The following is a 14,743-nucleotide window of genomic DNA, read 5'->3' as shown; positions in this document are numbered from 1 at the left end:
TTTTTTTAGTGTTGTAGTTTGCCCAGAAGAGGGCGCTGCTGCCTGCTGGTCATCCTTGAGCCGTCCTGATTGTTACAAGAATAAAGATGGCGGAGCTATACTACATTGGGAAAGAGAAAGGATCCAAAGAGAGTTTGGTGTTGGATGCAAAATGAACATTATGCAGTTCTGTTCTTTAAAAAATAAAAAACAACAACACTTGACAAGTTAATGTTAATGTTAAACTTAATTATTTTTTTATCTGAGCATAAAAACTCAATTTTTTTAAGAGTTTTTTTTTTTTTACAGAAAAAAACTCAGGTTTTTAAAGAAAATGATAAGTTACCAATTACTCAATCAATAAAATAAATCAACCATAGATTACCTTATTAATCTATGATCCAGATTGCTCTTAGTGCCATCACTCTTCAAGACAACTAGTTTTACAATCCTGCAGTTCTGCAACATCTTTACTTTCAATAATCTTGACTGTCTCATAGGGTGGGATAAGCACTTCTTTCTCTTCAGGATGAGCTGAATATCCTTCTATCACAGCACCATAGCAAGTTTTGATTTTAAAGCACGTCTCGGTACCATACGTCGTCTGGTTGTGTGTCAGACAGCTGGACGCAAAGCTACCAAATCGCATTTTATATGCCATTTGTATAAATGGAACCGACTTTGGTCTGTAAGTAGTATGGCACTTGTTTTTGTCTGCTATTTTTAATTTCTGCAAAGCTGACGCAAGTAGGTAATACAAAATGTGGAACTTAAATGAAGTACCATGCATGTGTTCACCTGACCTGACAGCAACATTAAACTTTTTATACACTCCGTTTTTATGTTCTGTTTACACACGGATTGCTTGCACTTCCTGTTGGGTCAGAATATTATCTTTTTTTTATCTTGCTTTTTTCATTGTCACAGTGAGTTCCAATGACATGGTGACAAAATAATGCACAGTCATGTTCATATACAGACATAAATGGCATAAATGCGTTGAAAAAGGGAAAATAACTCTGCCCAAAGCATACTACCAGGTGCAACATATTTTAGGTTATCAAATAAGACAAAAGACAGAAAATATTTCCTATGATCATATTTTATTATGAATTTGTGATACAATTTTAGACAGGCAGATTTTAGAATCACCACTCCGTTGAATTGGACCCCCCAAAGGAGACAAAGTGAAGCAAAGTGAACCATGTTTCCTTATTTCCCCCCTGCAAAGTTCCTAAATTACTTTCACAAATGCAGAAATAAAATATTTAAACTTTACGTGAATAGTATTTAAACTCACTCACCTTTGTGATGATGATTATATCTGCAAAAAGAAAAAAAAAAGAAAAGGAATGACTTTAAATTGAGAGAGCTGTTTCAAAGTGTCAGAATATATACAGCACATAACATGTGAGACATGGAATATTGAACTGTTCCTTTGGAATCATATTTATTACAGTTAATGTTACCAAACACAACAGTCAGATAACTCAGTTTTCATACTACACTTGTATAGCACAGTATTTCTTCAAGTCAATAAAGATACAATCCTCCTGCTTGGAGCAGATTCTTAGCAAGATATTCTGTTTGAATATTGTATGTATGTCAGTTTTCAGAGCTCAAAGTTCCAATGAGAGAATAAAAATGTTGTTCAGGAAGGGAAGTCAAGATAACAAAAAAAAAACGTTTTTGTTTACATTTTACCACATTTGCCTAATTTGGTGTTTTATGTTTCTGTAATCCAGTTCTGTATTGGGATCCAAAAGCTAGAACCATCAGAGACCAGTGTTAGTTGCTAATCTGAATGACCTCTGAGGAAAGCAAACTGTATCGCTCGCCCTCCCGGTTCTTTAATTTTGTAGAGATGACTCAAGAAATGTTAGTTATCATTTGCAATTTCATAAAAAGCGTTAGAGAATCAGTCACTGGGCTTCAGCTTTACTCACCTTATGGATTCTCAAAAGTGAAGCAAAACGTGGGAAGCGCAGTTCTGTTGTAAGCTAAACTGAACTATACCCTCCTAAAGATTGTTCCCCTGATGTCAAACCAGGTATGTTAACAATCCGGATGTGACATATCCTCCTGACTACCAGGAAAAAAAATATTGTCCAATCACCATTTTTTTTAAATCCCACATTCTTTGTAAGGTAATAAAAGGTTTTATGCACTTACTTTGTCTCTTCCCATAAAATGTGTTATTACTGATGAATGCAATTTTTATGTATTAGAAAAAGATACGAACAAAAATCCCACCCCTTCATATGTGGTATCATTGAAAAGCCCTAAATGTCCTCTCCAGATACCAAAAGGAGTTAATTCAGTAGAATGCAGAGGGTGGGAGATATTCAAGTTTAGAAATGTCCTCTACAGAGGACAAAAATGAACTACTGGTAGTCAGGAGGTTAATAGGAAAAGCGACAGAGTTATAAGGTAACAACAGAGATCCTTTGCCCTGACTAAGAAGAAAAGAATGTTCCAGTCAGTACTCTGACTTCCACTTAAATGAAGCAACTTCCGTTAGAGTGTCATTAACCGGTTGTGCCCCAGTTTTCCCTGGGCAGCTCCTGCATAGCCTAGTAAAAATTAGCATCTTGTTCTACTCTTTGCTTCACACAGTGGGGTTAGACCCTCCATTATTGAGAAAGCATTGTTTGCTGAATGGGTGATTGTGTTGAAGGTTTTAAAAATGGCAGCTTCTTCTGTGTGATTATAAAATAGCACAGAAAATCGACATCATTGTTCACATCTTCTCCTTCTGTTTGTTGGGTAGAAATTCTACCAAAGAAATCCAAGTCAATGGGAGAAAGCACAGACAGAGCAGTGAAGTGAGATTAAAATCGACCAAGCTAGAACCCGTGTGTCTCCGTATGGCCATTCTCTGTTCACTTCAGGGGTCGCACAAGCCGCGTCAAGTATTGTGTGGAAGCCATTTGATTGACAGATGACTGCCTTAATTAACATCACGGCATTTACACAATGATCTACTGACCTTTGGTCTGGTACATTTTCTGCTTTTTACTTTAAATGTCTCATCTGCTCAACCTTTTGTTTTTTATTTTTTCACAACTTCTGGATAAGCGTGAGTTTGTGTGAAAAAATGTTATCCTGAAGTGTTTTTCATATTAGCATGTCACATACTGTATTTCTGTTTATTTTCACTGTCTTGGTTATAAACCAGATATGCACTCTCTTAATTTTATACAATTTGCTAAATGTATTTAGAGGAATTCCTACTCATCCTTTTACAGAGTTATAAGACCAAATACTCTTTTTAGAGAAGGGCTTTGCTGTTTTTAGATATATTGCTGTGGGCAAAAAAGTGTCAGCTGTTTAACTCACTACCACTCTCTTGTAGGTTATTCAATTACTGCTCTCCGAACAACATAGGAAAATGTTGGTTTCTTCATTAATGTCTTGTTTAGTAAGGCAGGCACTACACAGTATATCAACCTTTTAATTACAGTTTACAGCTGCCATTGGATGTAAATCAAAGAGCTAGGCTCAAGTTTTAACCTCAATAGTTGTCTGCTAAATGTTTTCTAGACAAAGGCAGCCCCTGAACAATCTCAGAGGTTATAGTTTTAGGTTTTATTCACAAAGATTCGAAAATAAATTATTGCATTTTCATGGCCGACATGTTGTTTGCACTGCAGAAACAATTCACAAAAGGAGAAAGCTTTTTTGTTGTTTCAGTAGTTTATTGAGTTAATGGAAGCCAATTCACACAACACTTGAAACTGTTGATAAAATTAAATTATGTCATAACAGCATGGAAACATAAAAGCCAATGTTAATGGCAATGTTTTACACAACATATATGGCCAAAACGTTGGTACTCTCAAGCATTGAGCATAAATTGTTTTTAACTAATATGCAATCCAGATTGCTCTTAATGCCAACACTCTTCAAGACAAAACTAGCTTCACAATCCTTTAGTTCTTTGACATCTTTTCCTTTTATAAGCTCAAACATCTCATAGGGTGGTATAAGCACTTCTTTCTCTGCAGGATAAGCTGAATACTCTTCTATTTTAGAGCCATAGCAAGTTGTGATTTCAAAGCAGGTCTTATTACCATAGTCTTTCTGGTCAGGTGTCAGAGAGCTAGATGCAAAGCTACCAAGTCTTATTTTGTCTTTATCCAAATGAAATGTAACTTCACCTTTGTGCCGTCTGTAAGTAGTATGGCATTCCTTTTTGTCAGCTTTTTTTAATTTCTGTACAGCAGATACAAGCAGGAAATATAACATGTGGAACTCAAATGAATTATCATACTTTTCTTTACCATTCCTGACTGCAGAGTTAAATATTCGATACACTCCGTTTGTATTTTCTGTGTAGACACGGATTGCTTGCAGTTCCTCCTTTGTCAGAATATGGTCATCCTTTTTTATTTTGGTTTCTTCATTGGCCCAATGAGTTCCATATTCTTCCTTTTCCAGTTCTGTAAAGTACTTGTTAAAGACCATTTTCACCATCTCTTCTTTACAATTGCTGAACATGTCATCAATCGAATTTTCATACATTCCTAGCTGTATTTCAGACCTCTGCAAAAGAAGAAAAGGGGAAAAGACTTTTGAGACAGGTTGCATCATGTTGCAACCTATATTGGTGACTGTTTTTTCACAATCGCCAATATTAATTAAAAAATTATATTTGTTTTCTGGTAAGCAACATTCACCATAACATTTCTACTCCCTGGGCAGATTGTGCACATAGAGAACATGCACATTCCACATAAAACTCCTTGCAACACTCCTACATATGGTATTTATATGTTTAAAAATTAAATGCAGAATAATTCTGATCTGTCAAAAATAAAGTAGTAAGATGAAATTGACACAGGAACACAATAAAAAATGAGAATAATTCTGCCCCAAAGCATAGTAACTTGAATAGCATATTTTAGGTCATGAAATAAAACAAGACATTAAATATTTCCTATAATTCTTAAATATAAATTTGTGATAACATTTTTGGACCATCAGATTTTTGACTCACCACTCCGTTGAATTGCCCCCAGCAGAGAAGACAGAGTGAAATAAAGATCAACATCTTTTTTCTCCTAAAGAACAAAGAATACAATTCATAAATTATTTTCACAAACAAAAAAATAAGCTACTTATATTTTATGTGAATAGTATTTAACCTCACTCACCTTTGTGATGATGATTATATTTGCAAAAAAAAAAAAGAAAAGAAAAGGAATGACTTTAAATTGAGACAGCTGTCTCAAAGTGTCAGAATATATACACCACATAATATGTGAGACATGGAATATTGAACTGTTCCTTTGGAATCATATTTATTACAGTTAATGTTACCAAACACAACAGTCAGATAACTCAGTTTTCATACTAAACTTGTATAGCACAGTATTTAGCAAAGATACAATCCTCCTGCTTGGAGCAGATTTTTAGCAAGATATTCTGTTTGAATATTGTATGTATGTCAGTTTTCAGAGCTCAAAGTTCCAATGAGAGAATAAAAATGTTGCTCTGGAAGGGAATGTTGTTCAACTGTGGATATCACAAAGAACAGTAAGATCCAGAATGAAAGCTGAGATATTTTAGAAAACACACATGCGCATCAGACATCAATAGGGAGATCTGACTTTTAAACTGCCATGTGCCTCCAGCAAAATGTTAAAGATGAAAACTTGTTTTTGTAAAAGCAATGTCTGCAAACTAAATCCCAGACAGTTGCCAGTAGAGGGTTTCATTGCAACCAACCTTGCAAGCCATGGCACTGTGACAAGCCAAATATTGTGCATGTTAATCCCTGCTGCAGTTGGCAGGAAATAGATTTAGCTCATTCTGCTCTGCCAGAGCTCCTGCATTGAGCTGGTTGACCCTGACTTTCCAGCTTTAATGAAACCAGATCAGTGAGAAGTTCTGATCAACTTGTCAAGATAACTAAAAAAAAACAAAAAACGTTTTTGTTTACATTTTACCACATTTGCCTAATTTGGTGTTTTATGTTTCTGTAATCCAGTTCTGTATTGGGATCCAAAAGCTAGAACCATCAGAGACCAGTGTTAGTTGCTAATCTGAATGACCTCTGAGGAAAGCAAACTGTATCGCTCGCCCTACCGGTTCTTTAATTTTGTAGAGATGACTCAAGAAATGTTAGTTATCATTTGCAATTTCATAAAAAGCGTTAGAGAATCAGTCACTGGGCTTCAGCTTTACTCACCTTATGGATTCTCAAAAGTGAAGCAAAACGTGGGAAGCGCAGTTCTGTTGTAAGCTAAACTGAACTATACCCTCCTAAAGAGTGTTCCCCTGATGTCAAACCAGGTATGTTAACAATCCGGATGTGACTTAATAGGAAAAGCGACAGAGTTATAAGGTAACAACAGAGATCCTTTGCCCTGACTAAGAAGAGAAGAATGTTCCAGTCAATACTCTGACTTCCACTTAAATGAAGCAACTTCCGTTAGAGTGTCATTAACCGGTTGTGCCCCAGTTTTCCCTGGGCAGCTCCTGCATAGCCTAGTAAAAATTAGCATCTTGTTCTACTCTTTGCTTCACACAGTGGGGTTAGACCCTCCATTATTGAGAAAGCATTGTTTGCTGAATGGGTGATTGTGTTGAAGGTTTTAAAAATGGCAGCTTCTTCTGTGTGATTATAAAATAGCACAGAAAATCGACATCATCGTTCACATCTTCTCCTTCTGTTTGTTGGGTAGAAATTCTACCAAAGAAATCCAAGTCAATGGGAGAAAGCACAGACAGAGCAGTGAAGTGGGATTAAAATCGACCAAGCTAGAACCCGTGGGGCTCCGTATGGCCATTCTCTGTTCACTTCAGGGGTCGCACAAGCCGCGTCAAGTATTGTGTGGAAGCCATTTGATTGACAGATGACTGCCTTAATTAACATCACGGCATTTACACAATGATCTACTGACCTTTGGTCTGGTACATTTTCTGCTTTTTACTTTAAATGTCTCATCTGCTCAACCTTTTGTTTTTTATTTTTTCACAACTTCTGGATAAGCGTGAGCTTGTGTGAAAACATGTTATCCTGAAGTGTTTTTCATATTAGCATGTCACATACTGTATTTCTGTTTATTTTCACTGTCTTGGTTATAAACCAGATATGCACTCTCTTAATTTTATACAATTTGCTAAATGTAATTAGAGGAATTCCTACTCATCCTTTTACAGAGTTATAAGACCAAATACTCTTTTTGGAGAAGGGCTTTGCTGTTTTTAGATATATTGCTGTGGACAAAAAAGTGTCAGCTGTTTAACTCACTACCACTCTATTGTAGGTTATTCAATTACTGCTCTCCGAACAACATAGGAAAATGTTGGTTTCTTCATTAATGTCTTGTTTAGTAAGGCAGGCACTACACAGTATATCAACCTTTTAATTACAGTTTATAGCTGCCATTGGATGTAAATCAAAGAGCTAAGCTCAAGTTTTAACCTCAATAGTTGTCTGCTAAATGTTTTCTAGACAAAGGCAGCCCCTGAACAATCTCAGAGGTTATAGTTTTAGGTTTTATTCACAAAGATTCGAAAATAAATTATTGCATTTTCATGGCCGACATGTTGTTTGCACTGCAGAAACAATTCACAAAAGGAGAAAGCTTTTTTGTTGTTTCAGTAGTTTATTGAGTTAATGGAAGCCAATTCACACAACACTTGAAACTGTTGATAAAATTAAATTATGTCATAACAGCATGGAAACATAAAAGCCAATGTTAATGGCAATGTTTTACACAACATATATGGCCAAAACGTTGGTACTCTCAAGCATTGAGCATAAATTGTTTTTAACTAATATGCAATCCAGATTGCTCTTAATGCCAACACTCTTCAAGACAAAACTAGCTTCACAATCCTTTAGTTCTTTGACATCTTTTCCTTTTATAAGCTCAAACATCTCATAGGGTGGTATAAGCACTTCTTTCTCTGCAGGATAAGCTGAATACTCTTCTATTTTAGAGCCATAGCAAGTTGTGATTTCAAAGCAGGTCTTATTACCATAGTCTTTCTGGTCAGGTGTCAGAGAGCTAGATGCAAAGCTACCAAGTCTTATTTTGTCTTTATCCAAATGAAATGTAACTTCACCTTTGTGCCGTCTGTAAGTAGTATGGCATTCCTTTTTGTCAGCTTTTTTTAATTTCTGTACAGCAGATACAAGCAGGAAATATAACATGTGGAACTCAAATGAATTATCATACTTTTCTTTACCATTCCTGACTGCAGAGTTAAATATTCGATACACTCCGTTTGTATTTTCTGTGTAGACACGGATTGCTTGCAGTTCCTCCTTTGTCAGAATATGGTCATCCTTTTTTATTTTGGTTTCTTCATTGGCCCAATGAGTTCCATATTCTTCCTTTTCCAGTTCTGTAAAGTACTTGTTAAAGACCATTTTCACCATCTCTTCTTTACAATTGCTGAACATGTCATCAATCGAATTTTCATACATTCCTAGCTGTATTTCAGACCTCTGCAAAAGAAGAAAAGGGGAAAAGACTTTTGAGACAGGTTGCATCATGTTGCAACCTATATTGGTGACTGTTTTTTCACAATCGCCAATATTAATTAAAAAATTATATTTGTTTTCTGGTAAGCAACATTCACCATAACATTTCTACTCCCTGGGCAGATTGTGCACATAGAGAACATGCACATTCCACATAAAACTCCTTGCAACACTCCTACATATGGTATTTATATGTTTAAAAATTAAATGCAGAATAATTCTGATCTGTCAAAAATAAAGTAGTAAGATGAAATTGACACAGGAACACAATAAAAAATGAGAATAATTCTGCCCCAAAGCATAGTAACTTGAATAGCATATTTTAGGTCATGAAATAAAACAAGACATTAAATATTTCCTATAATTCTTAAATATAAATTTGTGATAACATTTTTGGACCATCAGATTTTTGACTCACCACTCCGTTGAATTGCCCCCAGCAGAGAAGACAGAGTGAAATAAAGATCAACATCTTTTTTCTCCTAAAGAACAAAGAATACAATTCATAAATTATTTTCACAAACAAAAAAATAAGCTACTTATATTTTATGTGAATAGTATTTAACCTCACTCACCTTTGTGATGATGATTATATTTGCAAAAAAAAAAAAGAAAAGAAAAGGAATGACTTTAAATTGAGACAGCTGTCTCAAAGTGTCAGAATATATACACCACATAATATGTGAGACATGGAATATTGAACTGTTCCTTTGGAATCATATTTATTACAGTTAATGTTACCAAACACAACAGTCAGATAACTCAGTTTTCATACTAAACTTGTATAGCACAGTATTTAGCAAAGATACAATCCTCCTGCTTGGAGCAGATTTTTAGCAAGATATTCTGTTTGAATATTGTATGTATGTCAGTTTTCAGAGCTCAAAGTTCCAATGAGAGAATAAAAATGTTGCTCTGGAAGGGAATGTTGTTCAACTGTGGATATCACAAAGAACAGTAAGATCCAGAATGAAAGCTGAGATATTTCAGAAAACACACATGCGCATCAGACATCAATAGGGAGATCTGACTTTTAAACTGCCACGTGCCTCCAGCAAAATGTTAAAGATGAAAACTTGTTTTTGTAAAAGCAATGTCTGCAAACTAAATCCCAGACAGTTGCCAGTAGAGGGTTTCATTGCAACCAACCTTGCAAGCCATGGCACTGTGACAAGCCAAATATTGTGCATGTTAATCCCTGCTGCAGTTGGCAGGAAATAGATTTAGCTCATTCTGCTCTGCCAGAGCTCCTGCATTGAGCTGGTTGACCCTGACTTTCCAGCTTTAATGAAACCAGATCAGTGAGAAGTTCTGATCAACTTGTCAAGATAACTAAAAAAAAAAAAAAAACGTTTTTGTTTACATTTTACCACATTTGCCTAATTTGGTGTTTTATGTTTCTGTAATCCAGTTCTGTATTGGGATCCAAAAGCTAGAACCATCAGAGACCAGTGTTAGTTGCTAATCTGAATGACCTCTGAGGAAAGCAAACTGTATCGCTTGCCCTCCCGGTTCTTTAATTTTGTAGAGATGACTCAAGAAATGTTAGTTATCATTTGCAATTTCATAAAAAGCGTTAGAGAATCAGTCACTGGGCTTCAGCTTTACTCACCTTATGGATTCTCAAAAGTGAAGCAAAACGTGGGAAGCGCAGTTCTGTTGTAAGCTAAACTGAACTATACCCTCCTAAAGAGTGTTCCCCTGATGTCAAACCAGGTATGTTAACCATCAGGATGTGACTTAATAGGAAAAACGACAGAGTTATAAGGTAACAACAGAGATCCTTTGCCCTGACTAAGAAGAGAAGAATGTTCCAGTCAGTACTCTGACTTCCACTTAAATGAAGCAACTTCCGTTAGAGTGTCATTAACCGGTTGTGCCCCAGTTTTCCCTGGGCAGCTCCTGCATAGCCTAGTAAAAATTAGCATCTTGTTCTACTCTTTGCTTCACACAGTGGGGTTAGACCCTCCACTATTGAGAAACCATTGCTTGCTGAATGGGTGATTGTGTTGAAGGTTTTAAAAATGGCAGCTTCTTCTGTGTGATTATAAAATAGCACAGAAAATCAACATCATCGTTCACATTTTCTCCTTCTGTTTGTTGGGTAGAAATTCTACCAAAGAAATCCAAGTCAATGGGAGAAAGCACAGACAGAGCAGTGAAGTGAGATTAAAATCGACCAAGCTAGAACCCGTGTGGCTCCGTATGGCCATTCTCTGTTCACTTCAGGGGTCGCACAAGCCGCGTCAAGTATTGTGTGGAAGCCATTTGATTGACAGATGACTGCCTTAATTAACATCACGGCATTTACACAATGATCTACTGACCTTTGGTCTGGTATTTTCTGCTTTTTACTTTAAATGTCTCATCTGCTCAACCTTTTGTTTTTTATTTTTTGACAACTTCTGGATAAGCGTGAGCTTGTGTGAAAAAATGTTATCCTGAAGTGTTTTTCATATTAGCATGTCACATACTGTATTTCTGTTTATTTTCACTGTCTTGGTTATAAACCAGATATGCACTCTCTTAATTTTATACAATTTGCTAAATGTATTTAGAGGAATTCCTACTCATCCTTTTACAGAGTTATAAGACCAAATACTCTTTTTGGAGAAGGGCTTTGCTGTTTTTAGATATATTGCTGTGGACAAAAAAGTGTCAGCTGTTTAACTCACTACCACTCTATTGTAGGTTATTCAATTACTGCTCTCCGAACAACATAGGAAAATGTTGGTTTCTTCATTAATGTCTTGTTTAGTAAGGCAGGCACTACACAGTATGTCAACCTTTTAATTACAGTTTATAACTGCTATTGGATGTAAACCAAAGAGCTAAGCTCAAGTTTTAACCCCAATAGTTGTCTGCTAAATGTTTCTAGACAAAGGCAGCCCCTGAACAATCTCAGAGGTTATAGTTTTAGGTTTTATTCACAAAGATTCGAAAATAAATTATTGCATTTTCATGGCCGACATGTTGTTTGTACTGCAGAAACAATTCACAAAAGGAGAAAGCTTTTTTGTTGTTTCAGTAGTTTATTGAGTTAATGGAAGCCAATTCATACAACACTTGAAACTGTTGATAAAATTTAATTATGTCATAACAGCATGGAAACATAAAAGCCAATGTTAATGGCAATGTTTTACACAACATATATGGCCAAAACGTTGGTACTCTCAAGCATTGAGCATAAATTGTTTTTAACTAATATGCAATCCAAATTGCTCTTAATGCCAACACTCTTCAAGACAAAACTAGCTTCACAATCCTTTAGTTCTTTGACATCTTTTCCTTTTATAAGCTCAAACATCTCATAGGGTGGTATAAGCACTTCTTTCTCTGCAGGATAAGCTGAATACTCTTCTATTTTAGCGCCATAGCAAGTTGTGATTTCAAAGCAGGTCTTATTACCATAGTCTGTCTGGTTGTGTGTCAGAGAGCTAGATGCAAAGCTACCAAGTCTTATTTTGTCTTTATCCAAATTAAATGTAACTTCACCTTTGTGCCGTCTGTAAGTAGTATGGCATTCCTTTTTGTCAGCTTTTTTTAATTTCTGTACAGCAGATACAAGCAGGAAATATAACATGTGGAACTCAAATGAATTATCATACTTTTCTTTACCATCCCTGACTGCAGAGTTAAATATTTGATACACTCCGTTTGTATTTTCTGTGTAGACACGGATTGCTTGCAGTTCCTCCTTTGTCAGAATATAGTCATCCTTTTTTATTTTGGTTTCTTCATTGGCCCAATATTTTTTCTTTTTCAGTTCTGTAAAGTACTTGTTAAAGACCATTTTCACCATCTCTTCTGTACAATTGCTGAACATGTCATCAATCGAATTTTCATACATTCCTAGCTGTATTTCAGACCTCTGCAAAAGAAGAAAAGAGGAAAAAAACTTTTGAGACAGGTTGCATCATGTTGCAACCTATATTGGTGACTGTTTTTTCACAATCGCCAATATTAATTAAAAAATTATATTTGTTTTCTGGTAAGCAACATTCACCATAACATTTCTACTCCCTGGGCAGATTGTGCACATAGAGAACATGCACATTCCACATAAAACTCCTTGCAACACTCCTACATATGGTATTTATATGTTTAAAAATTAAATGCAGAATAATTCTGATCTGTCAAAAATAAAGTATTAAGATAAAATTGACAGGCACACAATAAAAAATGAGAATAATTCTGCCCCAAAGCATAGTAACTTGAATAGCATATTTTAGGTCATGAAATAAAACAAGACATTAAATATTTCCTATAATTCTTAAATATAAATTTGTGATAAAATTTTTGGACCATCAGATTTTTGACTCACCACTCCGTTGAATTGCCCCCAGCAGAGAAGACAGAGTGAAATAAAGATCAACATGTTCTCTTTTTTCTCCTAAAGAACAAAGAATACAATTCATAAATTATTTTCACAAACAAAAAAATAAGCTACTTATATTTTACGTGAATAGTATTTAAACTCACTCACCTTTGTGATGATGATTATATTTGCAAAAAAAAAAAGAAGAAAAGGAATGACTTTAAATTGAGACAGCTGTCTCAAAGTGTCAGAATATATACACCACATAATATGTGAGACATGGAATATTGAACTGTTCCTTTGGAATCATATTTATTACAGTTAATGTTGCCAAACACAACAGTCAGATAACTCAGTTTTCATACTAAACTTGCATAGCACAGTATTTCTTCAAGTCAATGAAGATACAATCCTCCTGCTTGGATCAGATTTTTAGCAAGATATTCTGTTTGAATATTGTATGCATGTCAGTTTTCAGAGCTCAAAGTTCCAATGAGAGAATAAAAATGTTGCTCTGGAAGGGAATGTTGTTCAACTGTGGATATCACAAAGAACAGTAAGATCCAGAATGAAAGCTGAGATATTTTAGAAAACACACATGCGCATCAGACATCAATAGGGAGATCTGACCTTTAAACTGCCACGTGCCTCCAGCAAAATGTTAAAGATGAAAACTTGTTTTTGTAAAAGCAATGTCTGCAAACTAAATCCCAGACAGTTGCCAGTAGAGGGTTTCATTGCAACCAACCTTGCAAGCCATGGCACTGTGACAAGCCAAATATTGTGCATGTTAATCCCTGCTGCAGTTGGCAGGAAATAGATTTAGCTCATTCTGCTCTGCCAGAGCTCCTGCATTGAGCTAGTTGACCCTGACTTTCCAGCTTTAATGAAACCAGATCAGTTAGTTATCTTGATCAATTTGTCAAGATAACTAAAAAAAAACGTTTTTGTTTACATTTTACCACATTTGCCTAATTTGGTGTTTTATGTTTCTGTAATCCAGTTCTGTATTGGGATCCAAAAGCAAGAACCATCAGAGACCAGTGTTAGTTGCTAATCTGAATGACCTCTGAGGAAAAAAAAACTGTATCGCTCGCCCTCCCGGTTCTTTAATTTTGTAGAGATGACTCAAGAAATGTTAGTTATCATTTGCAATTTCATAAAAAGTGTTAGAGAATCAGTCACTGGGCTTCAGCTTTACTCACCTTATGGATTCTCAAAATTGAAGCAATACGTTGGAAGCGCAGTTCTGTTGTAAGCTAAACTGAACTATACCCTCCTAAAGATTGTTCCCCTGATGTCAAACCAGGTATGTTAACAATCAGGATGTGACTTAATAGGAAAAGCGACAGAGTTATAAGGTAACAACAGAGATCCTTTGCCCTGACTAAGAAGAGAAGAATGTTCCAGTCAGTACTCTGACTTCCACTTAAATGAAGCAACTTCCGTTAGAATGTCATTAACCGGTTGTGCCCCAGTTTTCCCTGGGCAGCTCCTGCATAGCCTAGTAAAAATGTGCATCTTGTTCTACTTTTGCTTCACACAGTGGGGTTAGACCCTCCACTATTGAGAAAGCATTGCTTGCTGAATGGGTGATTGTATTGAAGGTTTTAAAAATGGCAGCTTCTTCTGTGTGATTATAAAATAGCACAGAAAATCGACATCATCGTTCACATCTTCTCCTTCTATTTGTTGGGTAGAAATTCTACCAAAGAAATCCAAGTCAATGGGAGAAAGCACAGACAGAGCAGTGAAGTGAGATTAAAATCGACCAAGCTAGAACCCGTGTGTCTCCGTATGGCCATTCTCTGTTCACTTCAGGGGTCGCACAAGCCGCGTCAAGTATTGTGTGGAAGCCATTTGATTGACAAATGACTGCCTTAATTAACATCACGGCATTTACACAATGATCTAGTGACCTGTGGTCTGGTATTTTCTGCTTTTTA

General features: G+C 35.8%; 3 protein-coding genes, 1 long non-coding RNA gene and 1 pseudogene across 4 annotated transcripts; all 5 read right to left on the bottom strand.

Moving 5' to 3' along the window:
* Positions 1-360: 360 nt before the first annotated feature.
* On the bottom strand, positions 361-922 carry LOC148156424 (erythroblast NAD(P)(+)--arginine ADP-ribosyltransferase-like; annotated as a pseudogene).
* Positions 923-1,065: 143 nt separating this feature from the next.
* LOC148156423 (uncharacterized) lies at positions 1,066-2,034 on the bottom strand. Its single transcript, XR_015764559.1, has 2 exons — positions 1,926-2,034; positions 1,066-1,303 (listed from the first exon to the last, which is right to left on the bottom strand). It is a non-coding gene; the product is annotated as an uncharacterized LOC148156423 (long non-coding RNA).
* A 1,622-nt stretch (positions 2,035-3,656) lies between these two features.
* On the bottom strand, positions 3,657-6,310 carry LOC148156422 (erythroblast NAD(P)(+)--arginine ADP-ribosyltransferase-like). Its single transcript, XM_088009909.1, has 3 exons — positions 6,173-6,310; positions 4,979-5,042; positions 3,657-4,524 (listed from the first exon to the last, which is right to left on the bottom strand). The coding sequence occupies exons 2-3, from the start codon at positions 5,030-5,032 to the stop codon at positions 3,784-3,786; spliced, it is 795 nt and encodes a 264-aa protein (XP_087866035.1). The 5' UTR covers positions 5,033-5,042; positions 6,173-6,310; the 3' UTR covers positions 3,657-3,783.
* Positions 6,311-7,575: 1,265 nt separating this feature from the next.
* LOC148156421 (erythroblast NAD(P)(+)--arginine ADP-ribosyltransferase-like) lies at positions 7,576-10,238 on the bottom strand. Its single transcript, XM_088009908.1, has 3 exons — positions 10,092-10,238; positions 8,898-8,961; positions 7,576-8,443 (listed from the first exon to the last, which is right to left on the bottom strand). Exons 2-3 carry the CDS (start codon positions 8,949-8,951, stop codon positions 7,703-7,705), a joined length of 795 nt encoding a protein of 264 aa, XP_087866034.1. The 5' UTR covers positions 8,952-8,961; positions 10,092-10,238; the 3' UTR covers positions 7,576-7,702.
* Positions 10,239-11,491: 1,253 nt separating this feature from the next.
* On the bottom strand, positions 11,492-12,981 carry LOC148156420 (GPI-linked NAD(P)(+)--arginine ADP-ribosyltransferase 1-like). The gene is made up of 3 exons (XM_088009907.1): positions 12,966-12,981; positions 12,804-12,872; positions 11,492-12,350 (listed from the first exon to the last, which is right to left on the bottom strand). The coding sequence occupies exons 2-3, from the start codon at positions 12,855-12,857 to the stop codon at positions 11,619-11,621; spliced, it is 786 nt and encodes a 261-aa protein (XP_087866033.1). The 5' UTR covers positions 12,858-12,872; positions 12,966-12,981; the 3' UTR covers positions 11,492-11,618.
* Between the last annotated feature and the right edge of the window lie 1,762 nt (positions 12,982-14,743).

The sequence above is a fragment of the Poecilia mexicana genome, unplaced genomic scaffold (genome assembly GCF_051168715.1).
Source record: "Poecilia mexicana isolate PSO_F unplaced genomic scaffold, ASM5116871v1 scaffold_11, whole genome shotgun sequence".
Taxonomy (NCBI): Eukaryota; Metazoa; Chordata; class Actinopteri; order Cyprinodontiformes; family Poeciliidae; genus Poecilia; species Poecilia mexicana.
This window is presented reverse-complemented; position numbering and strand designations above follow the sequence as displayed.

Excerpts from the sequence above, each read along its gene's own strand:
- LOC148156422 (XM_088009909.1), bottom strand. The coding sequence starts at position 5,032 with ATGTTGATCTTTATTTCACTCTGTCTTCTCTGCTGGGGGCAATTCAAC. Across the intron at positions 4,525-4,978 it reads GGGGGCAATTCAACGGAGTG|AGGTCTGAAATACAGCTAGG; the intron begins GTGAGTCAAAAA and ends CTTCTTTTGCAG.
- LOC148156421 (XM_088009908.1), bottom strand. The coding sequence starts at position 8,951 with ATGTTGATCTTTATTTCACTCTGTCTTCTCTGCTGGGGGCAATTCAAC. Across the intron at positions 8,444-8,897 it reads GGGGGCAATTCAACGGAGTG|AGGTCTGAAATACAGCTAGG; the intron begins GTGAGTCAAAAA and ends CTTCTTTTGCAG.
- LOC148156420 (XM_088009907.1), bottom strand. The coding sequence starts at position 12,857 with ATGTTGATCTTTATTTCACTCTGTCTTCTCTGCTGGGGGCAATTCAAC. Across the intron at positions 12,351-12,803 it reads GGGGGCAATTCAACGGAGTG|AGGTCTGAAATACAGCTAGG; the intron begins GTGAGTCAAAAA and ends CTTCTTTTGCAG.